Source organism: Phyllobates terribilis, unplaced genomic scaffold (assembly GCF_046119375.1).
Source record: "Phyllobates terribilis strain yellow unplaced genomic scaffold, ASM4611937v1 Scaffold_7__3_contigs__length_470593459, whole genome shotgun sequence".
Classification (NCBI taxonomy): domain Eukaryota; kingdom Metazoa; phylum Chordata; class Amphibia; order Anura; family Dendrobatidae; genus Phyllobates; species Phyllobates terribilis.
Genome location: NW_027362767.1, coordinates 400,534,699 through 400,555,745, shown reverse-complemented (window position 1 = coordinate 400,555,745; position 21,047 = coordinate 400,534,699). Strand labels below are relative to the sequence as shown.

General features: G+C 47.0%; 1 protein-coding gene across 4 annotated transcripts in view; it reads left to right on the top strand.

The window, feature by feature from the left end:
• Window positions 1-19,607, top strand: part of EXOSC5 (exosome component 5) — a 34,019-nt gene extending 14,412 nt beyond the window's left edge. For 2 of the 4 annotated variants that reach the window (XM_073641606.1, XM_073641607.1), the window contains exon 3: window positions 12,260-19,607. In XM_073641606.1, coding sequence (XP_073497707.1) covers window positions 17,429-18,541 — 1,113 coding nt within the window. In that variant the 5' untranslated portion in view covers window positions 12,260-17,428 and the 3' untranslated portion in view covers window positions 18,542-19,607. Of the gene's footprint in view, window positions 1-235; window positions 326-1,141; window positions 1,164-12,259 lie in introns of all 4 variants that reach the window. The other 2 variants (XM_073641609.1, XM_073641608.1) reach the window with 2 other exon arrangements.
• Window positions 19,608-21,047: the final 1,440 nt, after the last annotated feature.

Here is a 21,047-nt window from a genome sequence, read left to right as displayed (position 1 = left end):
CCGCTGGTTTCGTACTGCCACCCCTGCATTATTCTAGACCACCTGCACCTTGGAAATGGGTTCTCCACTACTGATGGCCGATCTACTGCTCTAATGGGCATGTAATCATTCGATCGCCATGGTCAAAATAAAGTATGTGGGCAGGATCAATGGAGACCCTCTGCTCCGGCTTGCCAGCCAAATTTCCAGTCGAAAATTGTCAATTGATCGACGCCATCTTGCTTTATTCCACCAGGAGAGCCGCGCCGTCTTGACGTTTGCCATCGAGAGCACAGAAAAGAAAATATTAACCGTTTCCACTCGAGGCGTTTACTCCCCCGCGGAAGTAAGTGTCAGTATACAGTCTACACAGCGTCCAACTGTATCCCCCCCAGAATAAAACCATCCCGAGAGATCCCGCTTTGTGCCTATTTTTCTCCTTTTTTTTTTTTTTCTTTTTCCGCCCACATTGCCATGCGAGGGCTTGTTTTTGTTTTTTTTTTTGCAGGACGAGTTGTAGTTTTCAACTAAACCATTAATTTTACCATGAAATGTACAGAAAATTGGAGGGGGGGAATCCAAGTTAATTAAAACGGTGAAAAAAACACTTTTCCAACTTTTTTTTTGTTTATTTTTATTTATTTTTTTTACAGCGTTCACTGTACAGGAAAGATAACCTGGCAACATGATTTTCCAGATCAGTACGATTGCGGCAATTCATAATTATTATTAATTTTTTTTTCAAATGGGTTAAAAAAAAAAAAAAATCTGAATTTCCTAAAAAAAAAAAATAAAAAAAAATTTGATTTTTGAGTCCGAGACGTGTAACTTTTTAGTTTTTCCTGCGATGGAGTGGGGGCGAGGGCTTATTTGCTGTATGCCAAGCTGTAGATTTTAATGGGACCATTTTGGGTGCACATGTGATGTTTTTATTACATACAAAAAAATGGCAATTTTGTCTTTTTTCCTTTATGGCATTATCCCTTATGGGTTAGGTAATGTTATATTTTGAGTGATTGTACTTTTATAAATTCGGCAATGCTGAGTACGCTTTATTTATTTTTACTTTTTTTTTAACTGTGGAAAAAGGGGAGTTATTTATATATATATATATATATTTTTTATAAACATTTTTCTTAATGCTTTTTACTTATTTTTTTAGAGCCCACTGGAAATTTGAACCTGTGAGTCTTTGATCACTTCTACAGTGACATGTAAAAGTTTGGGCGCCCCTGGTCAAAACTACTGTTATTGTGAACAATTAAGCAAGTTGAAGATGAAATGATCTCCAAAAGGCCTAAAGTTAAAGATGACACATTTTTTTGGTATTTTAGGGAGAAAAAAAAATCTATTGTCATTTTTTTTTTACATTTTAAAAATTACAAAAAGGAAAATGGGCCAATGCAAAAATTTGTGCACCCTGCATGGTTAGTACCTAGTAGCTTGTAAACGCGTTTTGTAGCCAGACGAGAGTCTTTCAATTCTTGTTTGAGGGATTTTCTTCCTTGCAGAATTCTTCCAGTTCTGTGAGATTCCTGGGTCGTCTTGCATGCTCTGCTATTTTGAGGTGTAGCCACAGATTTTCAATGATGTTCAGATCAGGGGACTGTGAGGGCCATTGTAAAACCTTCAGTTTGCTCCTTTTGAGGTCGTCTATTGTGGATTTTGACGTGTGTTTGGGATCATTATTCATTTGTAGAAGTCATCCTCTTTTCAACTTCAGCTTTTGTACAGATGGTGTTATGTTTGCATCAAGAATTTGTTGAAATGTCATTGAATCCATTTTTCCCTCTACCCGTGAAATGTTCCCCGTGCCATTGGCTGCAACACAACCCCAACGCATGATTGATCCTCCCCCATGCTTAATGGTTGGCGAGATGTTCTTTTCCTGAAATTCTGTGCTCTTTTTTTTCTCCACACATACCTTTGATCATTGTGGCCAAAAACTTCTATTTAACCTCATCGATCCACAGGACTTGTTTCCAAAATGCGTCTGGCTTGTTTAGATGTTCTTTTGCATACTTCTGACGCTGAATTTTATGGTGATGACAGAGGAGAGGTTTTCTTCTGATGACTCTTCCATGAAGGCCATATTTGTGCAGGTGTCTCTGAACAGTAGAACAATGTACCTCAACTCCAGAGTCTGCTAAATCTTTCTGAAGCTATGTGCCCACGATGCAGAAATGCTCCGGATTTTTTCCTGAGCGTTTCTGCATCTCCCTGGCAGAAAAAACGCATGCGGATTGTACATGCGGATTGTACATGCGTTTTCCTGCCAGGGACATGCGGAAATGAAGCGTTCTTCACTTGCATTTCCGCATGCGGGTTGACAAGCGCTTTCCAAGTGATTTTAGCATCACTTGGAAAGTGCTTGACAACTCGGTCACACTATATAAATCCATGCAAACAGCATGGATTTATATAGTGTGACCCGAGAGAATGTCAAAAAATAAACCTATACTTACCTTCTGATGGCCCCCGGAGTCTTGCTGCGCTCCTGTGCTGGCTGCCGACAGATCGCGGTACGCTGTACTGAAAGACCTGCCGTCACATGACTGTGAAGTCACCGCAGGTCCTTCAGTCCTGCGCGATCTGCAGGCAAGCACAGAGAAGGAGTCCAGGAGCCGTCGGAAGGTGAATATAATCTTTATTTTTTATTTTATTCTTTTTTTACAGCTTTTAATGGTACCTGGGTGTGGAGGAGAGTCTCCTGTCCTCCACACCCGGGTACCATCCGCACATTAGAACGTGCCAATTATGCAAGTACAGATTCAGTCTTGCGGAATTGGCGCGTTCTAATGCAAGTCAATGGCGGCGAAAACGCAGCTCTTCCGCAAAATAATTGGTAATGCTGCGTTTTTTTCCGCAGCGGAAATTTCCGCAGCATGTGCACAGCACATGCTTATTATCATTGGGGAACATGGCAGACCTTCTACCATGCGTTTTTTAAGCGTTTCTGCAGCGTTTTTGCCGCTGTGGAAACACTTAAAAAACGCATCGTGGGCACACAGCCTGAAGGTCTTTTGCAGTCAAGTGGGGGGTTCTGATTAGCCTCTCTAGCAATCCTACAAGCAGCTCTGACTGAAATCCGAGATCTGTGTTGGCAGCAGAGCGGGACGCAGCGATTGTACAGAGAGGAAGTGAGTATAATTGTTTTTTTTCTTTGTGTACAGCATGATGGGGATCAGGGGGTGCCAAGCATACCAGGATGGAGGGGTGCCAATCACATCCAGGAAGAGGGATGAGGGGGGGCCATACATACCAGGAAGAGGGATGAGGGGGGGCCATACCTACCAGGAAGAGGGATGACCGGGTCCATACCTACCAGGAAGAGGGATGACCAGGGCCATACCTACCAGGAAGAGGGATGAGGGGAGCCATACCTACCAGGAAGAGGGATTAGGGGGGCCATACCTACTAGGATGAGGGGGCCATGCATATCAGGATGGGGATGGGGGTGCCATGCATATCAGGATGAGGTGGCCATATATACCAGGATGGGGGATGTTAACAGAATTGGGGGACATTACCCCTATAACAGTGTCAGCAGCTGGCCCCATCCCCCTTAACAGGGCATCATGACCACATTTTTTGCTTACATTTTTTTTTCTATTTTCCTCCTCTAAAACCTAGGTGCGTTATATAGTCCGAAAAATACGGCAATTTTTTTTTTTGCCTAAAATACAAAGGAAATGTGCCATATTTTAACTTTAGCCATTTTGGAGATCATTTCAACTTGCTTAACTGTTCGCAATAATAGTAATTATGACCAGGGGGTCCAAACTTTTACATGCCAGTGTATATACTGCAGTACTAATGTATTGATGCATGTGCTCCCCATCACAGTCTCCTATGAAGTCCAGCCAGTGATGGGATCCTCCAGTGTGCCCCCTTCCCCTGGATCTCGTGTCAGTTTGCATTCTTTGTGGATCACGTCACATGGGGCGCCAATGAGCTCTCTGAACAGACGGCAGGGTAGGGTCGCGCAATTTAAATGCCACTTTTAAAGATTGGCAGCGGGATTTAAGGGGTGGATCTAGGCTAGACCCAATTGATCCTGTTTGACACAGATCTCGGTTGCATAACACAGCCAGTATCTGCCCTCTATGGAGTGGGCCTACCTCCATGATGGATATGTGCTTCATAGAGTGTTAAGGGGTTGTCCAGTAAACAACTTGTATATCATTTATAGACAGGGTAGGTGACAAATGTATGATTGCTGGAAGTCCAACTTCTGGGACTTCCACCGATCACAAGAAAAGTGGTCCCAGAGGTCACTGAAGCTTTACTGAGCGTGTGCGACCACCACTCTATTCACTGTCTATATGAGTGATGGTCGCACATGCTCAGTAACACGTTCCACAGGGGACTTTGGGCCAGTGGGGGATTTCAGCAGCTGGAGCCCCAGTAATCATACACTTATCATCTCTCCTCTGGGTAAGTGTAGTTTATGAAACACCCACATAGGCCTCCAGGCCCGATGTCGTCAGTGGACTGTTAAATAGTAGGTGTTATTACAGCTTGGCACCCACTCAGGACATTGCAGCATTGTGCTGGTGTCTGCAGCCCTGCACGCTTCTTGGAGACGCTGCCTCTGAGGACCGAGATACTGCATTATGCTAATATCAGTATTTCTGGACAGTCCTGGGCAGCCTCCAGGCCGGTGACTGATGGCGGTCTGGCAGGCTCAGTGTCTACACAGTAATGCCGTCTGCCGCTCTCCACAGAGCACTGAGAATACGGCTGTCGGCGACCAATAGACAGAGGTGGCAGTCTGGAAACTGCAAGGGCCACTGATTTATACCGGAAAATGACGACACCTATAGGAAGGGACATCAGGAGAAGTTTACAATTTAATTAGTGCAGATGAGAAACCTCTAAGATCCATGGAGGAGAGAAAAAAATCAGGACATCATGCTCGACGCAGAAATACCATCACCTCTAGGAGTGAGCAGAGATTCATGTACCTCCAGGAATAATGTATGAGAGCTAAGACCTGCAGCTCTATGTCTGCTCTTTGTGAGCAGAGACTCGCGGGACCCTAGGACTGGAGCATTACAGCAGAGGCTTCTACACCTCTAGGACTGACGTCATACTGCAGAGGCTTCTACACGTCTAGGTCTGACGTCATCCAGCAGAGGCTTCTACACGTCTAGGTCTGACGTCATACAGCAGAGGCTTCTACACCCCTAGGACTGACGTCATACAGCAGAGGCTTCTACACCCCTAGGACTGACGTCATACAGCAGAGGCTTCTACACGTCTAGGTCTGACGTCATACAGCAGAGGCTTCTATACCTCTAGGACTGACGTGATCTAGCAGAGGCTTCTATACCTCTAGGACTGACGTGATCTAGCAGAGGCTTCTATACCTCTAGGACTGACGTGATCTAGCAGAGGCTTCTATACCTCTAGGACTGACGTGATCTAGCAGAGACTTCTATACCTCTAGGACTGACGTGATCTAGCAGAGGCTTCTATACCTCTAGAACTGACGTGATCTAGCAGAGGCTTCTATACCTCTAGGACTGACGTGATCTAGCAGAGGCTTTTACACCTCTAGGACTGACGTGATCTAGCAGAGGCTTCTACACCTCTAGGACTGACGTGATCTAGCAGAGGCTTCTATACCTCTAGGACTGACGTGATCTAGCAGAGGCTTCTACACCTCTAGGACTGACGTCATCCAGCAGAGGCTTCTATACCTCTAGGACTGACGTCATCCAGCAGAGGCTTCTACACCTCTAGGACTGACGTCATCCAGCAGAGGCTTCTACACCCCTAGGACTGACGTCATCCAGCAGAGGCTTCTACACCTCTAGGACTGACGTCATCCAGCAGAGGCTTCTACACACCTAGGACTGACGTGATCTAGCAGAGGCTTCTACACCTCTAGGACTGACGTGATCTTGCAGAGGCTTCTACACCTCTAGGACTGACGTGATCTTGCAGAGGCTTCTACACCTCTAGGACTGACGTGATCTTGCAGAGGCTTCTACACCTCTAGGACTGACGTGATCTTGCAGAGGCTTCTACACCTCTAGGACTGACGTGATCTTGCAGAGGCTTCTACACCTCTAGGACTGACGTGATCTTGCAGAGGCTTCTACACCTCTAGGACTGACGTCCTCCTATAGCCGAGGCTTCTATACCTCTAGGACTGACGTCTTCCTATAGCCGAGGCTTCTATACCTCTAGGATTGACGTCTTCCTATAGCCGAGGCTTCTACACCTCTAGGACTGACGTCATCCAGCAGAGGCTTCTACACCCCTAGGACTGACGTGATCTAGCAGAGGCTTCTATACCTCTAGGACTGACGTGATCTAGCAGAGGCTTCTACACCTCTAGGACTGACGTCATCCAGCAGAGGCTTCTACACACCTAGGACTGACGTCATCCAGCAGAGGCTTCTATACCTCTAGGACTGACGTCATCCAGCAGAGGCTTCTACACCTCTAGGACTGACGTCATCCAGCAGAGGCTTCTACACCTCTAGGACTGACGTCATCCAGCAGAGGCTTCTACACCTCTAGGACTGACGTCATCCAGCAGAGGCTTCTACACCCCTAGGACTGACGTCATCCAGCAGAGGCTTCTACACCTCTAGGACTGACGTGATCTAGCAGAGGCTTCTATACCTCTAGGACTGACGTGATCTAGCAGAGGCTTCTACACCTCTAGGACTGACGTCATCCAGCAGAGGCTTCTACACACCTAGGACTGACGTCATCCAGCAGAGGCTTCTATACCTCTAGGACTGACGTCATCCAGCAGAGGCTTCTACACCTCTAGGACTGACGTCATCCAGCAGAGGCTTCTACACCCCTAGGACTGACGTCATATAGCAGAGGTTTCTACACCCCTAGGACTGACGTCATCCAGCAGAGGCTTCTACACCCCTAGGACTGACGTCATATAGCAGAGGTTTCTACACCCCTAGGACTGACGTGATCTAGCAGAGGCTTCTACACCCCTAGGACTGACGTCATATAGCAGAGGTTTCTACACCCCTAGGACTGACGTGATCTAGCAGAGGCTTCTACACCTCTAGGACTGACGTCCTCCTATAGCCGAGGCTTCTACACCTCTAGGACTGACGTCCTCCTATAGCTGAGGCTTGAAAATCTCTGGGACTTGTACACTGACTGATGGATTATGGCAGCCTGTAGCATTCCCCTACAACATATAGGTGTTCATAGAGAAGCGGACACCTCTGGGACTGGTGTCTTGGGGCCCCGCACACCTCTGGGACTGGTGTCTTGGGGCCCCGCACACCTCTGGGACGGGTGTCTTGGGGCCCCGCACATCTCTGGGACGGGTGTCTTGGGGCCCCGCACACCTCTGGGACGGGTGTCTTGGGGCCCCGCACACCTCTGGGACGGGTGTCTTGGGGCCCCGCACACCTCTGGGACGGGTGTCTTGGGGCCCCGCACACCTCTGGGACGGGTGTCTTGGGGCCCCGCACACCTCTGGGACGGGTGTCTTGGGGCCCCGCACACCTCTGGGACCTGGGTCTTGGGGCACCGCACATCTCTGGGACGGGGGTCTTGGAGCGGTGTGGCAGATGCTGGTTTTGTTCCTGCTTTCCCCTTTCTTGTGTTTATTCCATCGGCCTCTGCACTGAATTAATTAGAGATTGCTCCCCTTGCCCGCCAGTGTCGTCCCCTCCAGGTGGCCGGCGGATCATCACAATCATCCCTGGGTAATTGACGGCCCGTCTCTCACATTCGGCATTTCCAGGCAGAGGCTTCTACACCTCTAGGACTGACGTCATACTGCAGAGGCTTCTACACGTCTAGGTCTGACGTCATACAGCAGAGGCTTCTACACGTCTAGGTCTGACGTCATACAGCAGAGGCTTCTACACCCCTAGGACTGACGTCATACAGCAGAGGCTTCTACACCCCTAGGACTGACGTCATACAGCAGAGGCTTCTACACGTCTAGGTCTGACGTCATACAGCAGAGGCTTCTATACCTCTAGGACTGACGTGATCTAGCAGAGGCTTCTATACCTCTAGGACTGACGTGATCTAGCAGAGGCTTCTATACCTCTAGGACTGACGTGATCTAGCAGAGACTTCTATACCTCTAGGACTGACGTGATCTAGCAGAGGCTTCTATACCTCTAGGACTGACGTGATCTAGCAGAGGCTTCTATACCTCTAGGACTGACGTGATCTAGCAGAGGCTTTTACACCTCTAGGACTGACGTGATCTAGCAGAGGCTTCTACACCTCTAGGACTGACGTGATCTAGCAGAGGCTTCTATACCTCTAGGACTGACGTGATCTAGCAGAGGCTTCTACACCTCTAGGACTGACGTCATCCAGCAGAGGCTTCTACACACCTAGGACTGACGTCATCCAGCAGAGGCTTCTATACCTCTAGGACTGACGTCATCCAGCAGAGGCTTCTACACCTCTAGGACTGACGTCATCCAGCAGAGGCTTCTACACCTCTAGGACTGACGTCATCCAGCAGAGGCTTCTACACCCCTAGGACTGACGTCATCCAGCAGAGGCTTCTACACCTCTAGGACTGACGTCATCCAGCAGAGGCTTCTACACACCTAGGACTGACGTGATCTAGCAGAGGCTTCTACACCTCTAGGACTGACGTGATCTTGCAGAGGCTTCTACACCTCTAGGACTGACGTGATCTTGCAGAGGCTTCTACACCTCTAGGACTGACGTGATCTTGCAGAGGCTTCTACACCTCTAGGACTGACGTCCTCCTATAGCCGAGGCTTCTATACCTCTAGGACTGACGTCTTCCTATAGCCGAGGCTTCTATACCTCTAGGATTGACGTCTTCCTATAGCCGAGGCTTCTACACCTCTAGGACTGACGTCATCCAGCAGAGGCTTCTACACCCCTAGGACTGACGTCATCCAGCAGAGGCTTCTACACCCCTAGGACTGACGTCATATAGCAGAGGTTTCTACACCCCTAGGACTGACGTGATCTAGCAGAGGCTTCTACACCCCTAGGACTGACGTCATATAGCAGAGGTTTCTACACCCCTAGGACTGACGTGATCTAGCAGAGGCTTCTACACCTCTAGGACTGACGTCCTCCTATAGCCGAGGCTTCTACACCTCTAGGACTGACGTCCTCCTATAGCTGAGGCTTGAAAATCTCTGGGACTTGTACACTGACTGATGGATTATGGCAGCCTGTAGCATTCCCCTACAACATATAGGTGTTCATAGAGAAGCGGACACCTCTGGGACTGGTGTCTTGGGGCCCCGCACACCTCTGGGACGGGTGTCTTGGGGCCCCGCACACCTCTGGGACGGGTGTCTTGGGGCCCCGCACATCTCTGGGACGGGTGTCTTGGGGCCCCGCACACCTCTGGGACGGGTGTCTTGGGGCCCCGCACACCTCTGGGACGGGTGTCTTGGGGCCCCGCACACCTCTGGGACGGGTGTCTTGGGGCCCCGCACACCTCTGGGACGGGTATCTTGGGGCCCCGCACACCTCTGGGACGGGTGTCTTGGGGCCCCGCACACCTCTGGGACCTGGGTCTTGGGGCCCCGCACATCTCTGGGACGGGGGTCTTGGAGCGGTGTGGCAGATGCTGGTTTTGTTCCTGCTTTCCCCTTTCTTGTGTTTATTCCATCGGCCTCTGCACTGAATTAATTAGAGATTGCTCCCCTTGCCCGCCAGTGTCGTCCCCTCCAGGTGGCCGGCGGATCATCACAATCATCCCTGGGTAATTGACGGCCCGTCTCTCACATTCGGCATTTCCAGGCAGCGCGCGGCTCTGCAGACGGCGCGGTTTCTTGCCAGCTCTTCTCTGCATCTAATTGACCAAATGCTCCACTTCTCCCTAATGTGACCATGTGTCTGTTCAGTGAGGCAGGGACAAGGCCGGCCGCCCCCAGCCCCGGCCGCTTGTTATACAGAGCTGTCGTCACCCGCCATTATCTAATGATCAGCCTGGCACTGGTGGCTGAGGTACGAGGAAAGCTGCACCTCGGTGTCAGACACTGCTGGTTGGGTTTTGTCTGTCTTTTTAGGGGCTGTGCCCCACAGACGTCAGATGGTAACGTCCCATTTGTTTATGAATATATTTCCAGGAGGAATAACAGAGGAACGATGTTTCAAAATCAGATGCACTAGAATAGTTCTAGCTGTGCCGACCGTACAGACCTCCTGCATTACCCGCACCCCGGTAACCCTCGGCTCAGGCTCCAGTATTTGGTGACACGTCGCCTCCTCCGTGCTGTTGTGCACCTCTCCCTACTACCCCCACGTACAGACGGCGCACGTCTGCCGCTGCTCCTCCGTCCTGTCCTTGTGGTTTGAGCAGAGACGGTGCCAAATATGGAGAAGATTACATTCTGGTCTCCTCTGCAGATATTCGGATCCCAGGTGGTGGAGAACGCAGCGCCATTATTTCTGACTTGTTTTTTTTCCATCTCTGTACAAATCTCGGTCCCAGCTGGAGAGGATCTCATATTTTGTCTGATCGCTCGTCTCTGGTGAATACTGATGTTACCGGCGTATTCCTGCCTGTCGCTGTGCGGAGTCCATGTCCCACAGCTCTGCTGTCAATGTCACCCTGTAGTGACGTCTCATCTGCCGTATGTTACCCCATAAAAGGAGGAGGATAGCCATGTCCCACATCTGCCTATATTACCCTGTAGTGGGAGGATATCCTTGTGTCAGATCTTCCTTGCGTTACCCTATGGTAGGAGGATATCCGTGTCACATATACCTCTTATGTTGCCCTATAGAAGGAGGATAGCCATGTCCCATATACCCCTTATGTTACCCTATAGTAGGAAGATAGCGATGTCCCATATCCCTCTTATGTTACCTTATAGTAGGAGGATAGCCATGTCCTATATACCCCTTATGTTACCTTATAGTAGGAGGATAGCCATGTCTCATATACCTCTGTTACCTTATAGTAGGAGGATAGCCATGTCTCATTTCCCCTTATGTTACCCTATAGTAGGAGGATAGCCATGTCCTATATACCCCTTATATTACCTTATAGTAGGAGGATAGCCATGTCTCATATACCTCTTATGTTACCTTATAGTAGGAGGATAGCCATGTCTCATTTTCCTATTATGTTACCCTATAGTAGGAGGATAGCCATGTCCTATATACCTCTTATGTTACCTTATAGTAGGAGGATAGCCATGTCTCATTTTCCCCTTATGTCACCCTATAGTAGGAGGATAGCCATGTGGCATATACCCCTTATGTTACCCTATAGTAGGAGGATAGCCATGTTTCATATCTGATGTATGTTACCTCACAGTGGGAGGATAGCCATGTCCTATATACCTCTTATGTTACCTTATAGTAGGAGGATAGCCATGTCTCATTTTCCCCTTATGTCACCCTATAGTAGGAGGATAGCCATGTGCCATATACCCCTTATGTTATCCTATAGTAGGAGGATAGCCATGTTTCATATCTGCTATATGTTACCCCACAGTGGGAGGATAGCCATGTCCTATATACCTCTTATGTTACCTTATAGTATGAAGATAGCCATGTCTCATTTTCCCCTTATGTTACCCTATAGTAGGAGGATAGCCATGTTTCATATCTGCTGTATGTTACCCCACAGTGGGAGGATAGCCATGTCCTATATACCTCTTATGTTACCTTATAGTATGAAGATAGCCATGTCTCATTTTCCCCTTATGTTACCCTATAGTAGGAGGATAGCCATGTTCTATATACCTCTTATGTTACCTTTATAGTAGGAGGATGGCCATGTGCCATATACCCCTTATGTTACCCTATAGTAGGAGGATAGCCATGTTTCATATCTGCTGTATGTTATCCCACAGTGGGAGGATAGCCATGTCTCGTATATCACCTTTTACCCTACAGCAGGAGCACAATGTTGTCCTTCATCTTCCTTCAGACCCTACGTATCATTTTCCGTCTGTCGGCGTCGCCCTGCGGAGGGAAGGACGGTCATTTAGCCTTGTATTCTGCTGTCGGTGTGTTTTAGTTTCCGCGTCTATTTTCTCTCCTCTTTTATTTTCGTCCTCCCCCCTCCTCCAGGCAGACTGAGTGAGAGACAATTTAATAAAATGATGTTAAGAGAATCATTAAAATTGAACAAATAGCTGCGGCTCCCCGTGGCAGTTCATAAAGTGAGCGGGTAGAAGACGGGAGGAGGAGGCGGTGGGCGCGGGGAGCCTGGGGGTTTAATAATGTCTTCTCCACGTATCAGGCGGATGCTGGCGCTCTCTGCTCACCGCTGGCGCTCTCTTCTCACCGCTGTCTCTCCTCTCCGCAGCTCCAGCAATGTATAGCAGCCGCCCAGCTCTCTGCCCAGAAAATCTTCCACTTCTACCGGGACTCTGCCCGGAGGCGATACTCCAAGTCCTAACGGGGGACCGGATGATGAATGATTACACATCATAGGACTGAATTTTTTTTTTCTCCTTCGTTCACACATAACATTTTTGCAGGTTGGGGAAAAAACGCATCTCAAGTTACAAAAAACTGAAGGACAACTGAGCATTGTTTCTATAAAACGCTGTTTTGTTTTTTACATGGGGAGGGGGGCATCAAAATGCGCAACATGTGAACAAGCCCTACTATTAAAAGTGGAAATCCCATATAGATTAGTTATGGTGGAATGTGAAAGGGGTTGGAAAAACATGGCTGCCCTCTTCCAGAAACAACGCCGCTCCTGTCTACAGGTTGTGTTTGGTATTACAGATCAAGTGGTGTGTCTGAGTTGCAATACCACACACAACCAGGTGGGGCGTATATTTTTATTATTTTTTTTCCTAATCCTTTTTAATTGCAAAATACTATAAATATGCAACAATAAAAATGTTTTGGGGGCCCTTTAAAAGAGTTTTGCCAGCAAATGCATTGATCAGCACTGGGAATAGGGGTCTCAAAGTCTCCTGTGTTAACGGATTGGCCAAACATACACTTACATAGTGGATTTTCGGACCCCCTGCTCTCAAAATTAGAGGGGTTTTCAGCGATTTAACCCCCAGTGATCCTCTTCATTTTGTGGTCATTTAACTGCACCCCCCCTGACCTCTCTGCACTGTATATGTGTTATTTTCATGAGTGATTGTCCTTATTGCGTTCGCTATGGGTAAATCTTAATTAAAACATATTTAATTAACAGCGTTTGACACTTTTAATCTATTTTTGATGGAACGATTATTACACAGCGGAGCTGGCTTACTTCACAGCTGACCAGAATAAATATGTACATTCTTCCAGACCCCAGAATATGGGGTATACATATTATGTAAGGGGGGTATACACATTATGTAAGGGGGGTATGCGCCGGGGACTGTCCCTGAATTAGTCATGTGATAAAAAAATGTCTGCAGAGGGTGATGGATCTTCTGGTAGCATCAATATTCCTGATTATGCCATCACGGCGGTGCTTATTATTTTCCTTTCATCGAAGCACCAGCCATCAATGTAAAGTTATGTAGATGTATTTCCAAAGCAGCTGGAGCTTCATTTTGTGATACAAAATTCCAACCCCCCCTGCATAAATGTAGAAATATACGATACAGACCCGACCGCCTGCAGCCATCACTAGTGTTTGCTTCCTGCATAGTTTTATTATAAAGTTCAATGAACAGAGAGCTCCCCCTAGTGGTGACTGCCGGCAAATGGAATTTTATCATTTAAATGGGCTCATAAAGTGATGGCATGTTGTTAGGATATGTCATCATTTTATGATCGTGAGGGTCTCCCACCTATCACTAAAATGAGGTTCTGATCCCCCGTTGCTTAAGAATTTGAATAATCAATTAGTAGGCCTACCTCTCTATTCAACGTCTGACAGAGGCAACCGAGCGCTGTACTCACTGACCATTACTCCTCTCGGGGGCGGAGCCTGGTAGGCAATGTGAGAAGACGTGTCTTCGCGCTCTCCCGCCGGTGCCTACCTAATTAGGACGATCCGTCGCCGCCACCGCCAGCCTCAGCCAACCAGAAGGTGTGGGAAGAGCTGCGGATCACCGGGAGTGCTGCGGAGTGTTGAGGTGAGCCGGAATGACCCGCCAGAGACAGAAGGACGTGGGCTGTGGAGAAGGATGCAGCTCCCAAGATGGCGCCGAGAAGAGGGAGGAGGCGGCCAAGGCTAATGCGGCCTACCAGCGCCGCATGAATGTAGCGGCGAAGCTGGAGAGGTATGCCCGCAATGTGGAGAGCACCGATCAGCAAGAGTCGGATAGAGGGGAGGAGGTGGATGGGGAAGAAGTGATGGCGCCACAGGCTGAGGGGGAAGGAGGAACGTCCCCAGGGAGCAGTAACACCGATGGGGAGATGATGTCTGTGACCGCACAGGAGGAGTGTGACATACAGGAGAACCCCACTCTTAAGGACGTGTTCGCTGTGGTGTCTTTTTGTAAACAGGCACTAACTACATCAACACAGCAAGTCCTGGGTGTACATTCTGAAGTGGCCACCATTAAAAAAGACATGCACAAGGTCAATACCAGGACTGGAGAGGTGGAAACCAGAGTGGGAGAGGCTGAGGATCGGATTAATAAACTCACAAAGTCTGAAGAACAGTTTAAACAACAAATTTCTGAAGTTATGGCAAAAAACGACGATCTGGAGAACCGCTCCAGAAGAAACAATATTAGGATAGTCGGACTTCCGGAAAAGACTGAAGGAAGAGATCCCACTGAATTTGTTGAGAAGTGGCTGAGAGACCAGATTGGAGCAGACTCTCTCACTAAATTTTACCCACAGCGGGCACACAGGGTACCGACGCAGCCTCAACCCCCGGGCAAAGGACCGCGAGTTATGATTGCAAGGCTGCTTCACTATAGGGATGGGGACATCATTATCCGCAAAGCAAGGGAGTGTGATGAGATTACAATGAATGGCCAATGGATTGGCATATACCCTGATTATTCGGTAGCTGTCCAGAAGCAGCGAATGCAATTCGGAGGAGTAAAAAGACGCCTGAGAGAACTAGGTGCAACATACTCAATGTTCCCTGCCAAACTGCGAGTGGTAGCTATGGATAAAGTTTTCTTTTTTGTGAAGCCAGAGGAGGCCACAGAATGGATTGACATTAATGCGAAATCTCTACAAGCCAAAGATTGAGAGACTACCACGGAATTTAAAATACTCCTTAATGGAGCGGTCGGCTGAGGACATTTGTTAAACGGACTTTTTTTTGCTTTGCAGTGACTATTTAGCAATTGGGATTGCTTGCTCGAGGAGGGGTCATCTGTAGAGCACATTATGCAAGCATTTATATAGTCTTGGACAAGTGAGTAGGAGGGGGGGCTTTTATTTTTCGCCCCTCACCTCCTTTTTTCTACCTTATTCTTTTTCGGTTCGGGATTAATCGGATTCCTATTGTTGGTCTATTGTGGCATGGCTCTCTTTTTCAGAAGGAAAATATTGGACAAAGAAGGGAGGAGTCGCTGCGAAGCATATGGACTTCAGATATGTGCCCTTGTTGGAGGGCAGGGCGGTGGCGAATAATATTTGAAACCAAAGATATATTGTACCATTGTGAAATGTACATAGTTCTAACTTTCTTCATTCTTACTGAGTCAAAATGTGGAAAGTATTCTAAGGCATGGCGGGAGGGGGAGGGGGGATAACGTGAAAGGAGAGGCATATTTGGTATGTGCTGCGGTATTAAAAAGAGGTTAGGAGTGGAGGACTTCAGCTGGAAGTCTGGACCAGGAGTGGAGAACCCACAGCTCCCAGAGAACATACAAGGAGGGGAGGGGGAGGGCACCGACAGCAGGGGAGAGAAATGGTAAAATAAAGGAAATGTTGTTAATTACATATAATGGGTAGTTTTAGAGTTATGAGTTGGAACTTTAGGGGCGGGATGTGTGCAGGATCGGGGGGCCTCGGTGTGATATGCCTTTTGGAAACCCATTTACAAAAGGAAACAACTCATATTATAAACAGAAGGTGGATACAAAGGGCATATCACTCTACCTTCTCTAATTATGCTAGAGGAGTATCAATTTTAATTAATAGCTCCACACCCTTTGAGGAAATTGACGTCTATATTGATCCAGAGGGGCAAGGGGTGACAGTTAAAGGGATGTTTTTTGGACGGACAATGTGTATAGTGGCACTTTACCCCCCCCCCCCTTATTCTAGCACTAAAATTAGGATCATGTGGGAGTATGCTGAAAGAGGTAGAGTGATGCCGCTACTGATGGTAGGAGACTTTAATAATGTAGTGGACACTTTTTGGGACCGGAGTAAGAGGCAACCGGGTGTACAAGACAGCACCAATACAGTCTTTGGTAACTTTATTAAAGAAATTGGGTTGATTGATACATGGAGGGTCAGGAATACAGGAAAACGGTGCTACTCATGCCACTCTGCATCATATGGCACGTTATCACGTATAGATTTGGCGTTAGCGGATGGTTTGGCAGATGCTATGATAGGAGAGGTACAATATCTCCCTAGAGTAATCTCAGACCATAGTCCAGTTATGGTAACCATTAGGTATGGGCCCCAGAGGGGTGTAGTTAGGGAAGGGTGGAAAATGCATCCGATCTGGTTACAACATCTTAATGTTCAGAAGATAGAGGAAGAAGTGGAAGAATTTTTTATTCATAATGACGGTAGTACAGATAAATTAATAGAGTGGAATGCGATGAAGGCCTTTCTTAGAAAGCTCTTATTTAGAGATATCTGTAGATGTAAATCACAAACTAAAAAAGAAGAAGCAGAAAGTCTGGAAGCATTGGGAAGGGCGGAGGAAGAAAAGCAATAACACACCTGAAGCGCAGCGGGGCCTGAGGAGTGCGCAGGATAAGATAAACAAGATTTTACTAGATAAAATGGCAAAAATACAGGCGTTCCAGAAAACCAGTTTCTATGCTGAGGGGGAGAAGGTGGGACATCTATTATCTGTTATAACCTCGGCACAAAGAAGTAACTCGTTTATCTATGAAATGGTGAATGATAAAGGGAGGACTGTTACAGAGTTGGAGGGGATACTGAAAATCTTTAGGGACTTTTATAAAAAAAACTTTACTCCTCGGAAGGGACAGTAACAAATGAGGAGATTGCTAATTTCGTGGGTTTAGTGTCGCTCCCTAAGCTAAGCAATGAGAGCATAGAGAGGTTGGAGTCCCCCATTACTGTGGAGGAGATGGAGATTGCTTTGCATGGCATGACCAATGAGAAGGCCCCGGGTATGGATGGTCTACCGTCAGAAGTATACAAACAATTTGCAGAACTTTTGATTCCTAAACTATTGAAAGTATTTGAGGAGGCCAATGAGAGAGGGTTGTTGCCGGCTTCTATGAGGGAGGCGGTGATAGTGGTGATCCCCAAGGAGGGGAAGGACCCCTGAGTACCTGAATCATATAGACCAATCTCATTACGAACAGCTGATGTTAAAATCCTGGCAAAAGCTTTGGCTAATAGGTTGACTGGGGCCATTTCTTCTTCGATACATCCGGATCAGTCGGGATTCATGCCCAATAGATCTACGGTAGTAAATGTAAGAAGATTATATCTCAATCTCCAATTGCAGGCTGATAACCCAGGTCGTAGAGTAATCGCCTCACTGGATGCCCAAAAGGCGCTTGATAGCGTACAATGGGAATATTTGTGGGGAGTCATGCAAAAATTTGGTTTTGGACCACGGTTTATCGAGTGGGTGCAATTGTTGTATTCCCAACCTACTGCCAAAATTAGAGTTAATGGAGCGATATCCCCCTCGTTCCATCTGGGCAGGGGAACCAGACAGGGATACCCACTGTCGCTGCTCCTCTTTGCCATAGCAATCGAGCCGCTTGCTGCAGTTATCAGGGAAACGAGAGAGGTCCAAGGGTTCAAGTATGGAAGATTGGAGGAAAAAATTGCTTTGTATGCGGATGATCTCTTATTGTTTCTAGGTGATCCATCTGAGTCATTGAGTTGTGCCATGCAGATAATCGAGAGGTTTGGGGCGATATCGGGGCTGAAGATTAACTGGTCTAAATCAGTTTTGTTTAAAGTGGATCGAGACGTAGAATGGACAGATAGAGAAAAGGAAGAAAATAAATTGCAGTGTAAAGAAGTATTTAAATACTTGGGGATACAGGTATCTTTATCGGTATCAGATTACCTCAATATCAATTTAGCACCATTACTCAAAAAATTGAAAGCCAAAATAGATATCTGGACTAAGCTGCATATAACGGTGGTGGGGAGGATAAACCTTTTTAAAATGATCTTGATGCCCAAGCTGTTGTATGTCCTACATAATGCGCCTATGTGGATATCCAAAAAGAGATTTAAGTCTTTGAATGTGATGATCAGAGCTCTGGTATGGGGGAAGAAGCAGGCAAGAATAAGACTAGAAATTCTTCAAAGACCCAAAGATGAGGGCGGATTGGCGCTGCCGAACCCGGAAATGTATTTTCTGGCGGCTCAAAGTCAGCATTTTAGAGGGTGGTCATTCTCCGGGTCTGGTGGATCTATTAAAAGAATATTGGAGCACTCCATGGAGAAAAGACCGTTACTGGAAGGAGGAGACATGGGAAGACTGGGGGGGGGGAAATGCCTACAATGGATCTCATACATAAAACCTGGAACACACTAAAGAAGGTGAGGGGAGTAAGGGGACTAACCAAGTTTACACCCATATGAAATAATAGCAATCTCCCGGAGATACAAAAAATTGGCACTATAAGAGAGTGGACAGGTAGAGGAATAAATTATATGTATCAAATAATGGAGGGGGAAGATCTTAAACCTTTCTCGCAGTTGCAGAGTTAGTTCTTACTGCCAAAAACAGAATGGTATCACTATGGGCAGGTTAATCATGCAATTAGATCCCAAAGAGCCAAACAACGACTGGTAGTGGAGGCAGATCTGGTACTGGAGTATATTTGTCAGGAGGGGGCACCAGGGGAGTAATCTCAGGGACGTATAGAGATTTGCTGCATACATTTCTCCTGGAGTTTCCACTGAGAGCTAAAAGTAAATGGGAAGAGGAAGTGATATACATAAGAGAAGATATATGGGAAAATATCCTGGAGTATATACCTAAGCTTTCCATGAGCGAACCTGCAAGATTGTCACACATTTATGTAATAAATAGAGTTTATAGGTCACCGCTAATAATGCACAAAATGGGGCTGAGGGCAAACTCAGAGTGCCCGAGATGTGGAAACGGGGAGGCGGGTATATTCCACATGATGTGGGAGTGCCCTAGGCTATCAACGTTCTGGTCTGGGGTTCTCGCTATGATTGAAGGGGCGTATGGATGCGGTGTCTCTGGTGATCCTATTACATGCTTGTTGGGCTATGTGGAAGAAATCGTAGCTGATAAAAATATTAAAATAGCCATTGCTAGAATACTTTACTGCGCCAGGAAATTAATTGCAAGAAATTGGACTGGGGTTGATCCCCCCTCGGGTGAAGAATATTCTAAACGGGTAGAGTACATTATACAGATGGAAAGAGGTATATATGAAAAAAGAGGGAAACAGAATATATATGGGAAAATATGGGCGCCATGGATACAATATAAGGGAGTGTGAGAGGAATGATTCCAAACCTGTAACATACTGTATAAACTAATACTTGCACAATGCACTTCTAGGTTTCTACCATAAAGGGTAAATGAGAATTACTTTGTTTTTAAGATATAACAGAGGGGAGGGGAATGCTGTCGGAGTCGGTGGGGGAGGGATTGAGGGGGTGTTTGGTTATGTTATGCTTTTCATTGTAATTTAATGCCCTGAGTAATATTGTTTGATCAGAATATGTTCAATAAAAATTTATTTGATTAAAAAAAAGACCATTACTCCTCTCAAGTATCTCAGCTTGGGCCCTTGTTCTCATGACCAAACATCGTACATTTTTCATCTGTCCTGCTTTTTTATAGGCTACAAATAATTCAGGAAAACCACAGTCTTGCAGGATTCCCATAAAGTTGTGATGTTCTTGTATAACCAGGATCATAGAACTCAATATCCTGGACTCCCTGAAAGTTGTGTCGGAGGCAACTTACCCAAACTACTCTGTACTGAGGAGGACAGAAGCAAAATCTGAAACGGAAGTCTACAGATGAGGGTCTCCGATTTAAAGTGGACCTGTCCCCAGATCAAAACTGGCCAGTTTTTGTTCTTATTTTATCTCTGCTGCTCCCCTGTGTATTCCATTCTTTCTTCTTTTTTTTTTAATTTGCCCTACGGATCTAAAGATCTAGGCCTTTTTATATAGTACACATTTTTATGGTCTTTACAAGGAGGCGTGGTACACAGTGATAATGTAGAGCAGCCAAAAGACATGCCCCAGAGGATCCTGTGATCCAGTGTAATCGTGCAGAGCAGCCTAAAGACACGCCCCAGAGGATCTTGTGATCCATTGTAATCATGCAGAGCAGCCTAAAGACACGCCCCAGAGGATCCTGTGATCCAGTGTAATCGTGCAGAGCAGCCTAAAGACACGCCCCAGAGGATCCGGTGAGCCAGTGTAATCGTGCAGAGCAGCCTAAAGACACACCCCAGAGGATCCTGTGATCCAGTGTAATCGTGCAGAGCAGCCTAAAGAAACACCCCAGAGGATCCGGTGAGCCAGTGTTATCATGCAGAGCAGCCTAAAGACATACCCCAGAGGATCCTGTGAGCCAGTGTAATCATGCAGAGCAGCCTAAAGACACGCCCCAGAGGATCCGGTGAGCCAGTGTAATCATGCAGAACAGCCTAAAGACGCCTCAGAGGATCCCGTGAGCCAATGTAATCATGCAGAGCAGCCTGAAGACGCCTCAGAGGATCCTGCGAGCCAATGTAATCATGCGGAGCAGCCTAAAGACACCTCAGAGGATCCCGTGAGCCAATGTAATCATGCAGAGCAGCCTAAAGACACCTCAGAGGATCCCGTGAGCCAATGTAATCATGCAGAGCAGCCTAAAGACACCTCAGAGGATCCCGTGAGCCAATGTAATCATGCAGAGCAGCCTAAAGACACCTCAGAGGATCCCGTGAGCCAATGTAATCATGCAGAGCAACCTGAAGACGCATCAGAGGATCCTGCGAGCCAATGTAATCATGCAGAGCAGACTAAAGACGCCTCAGAGGATCCTGCAAGCCATGCCCGCT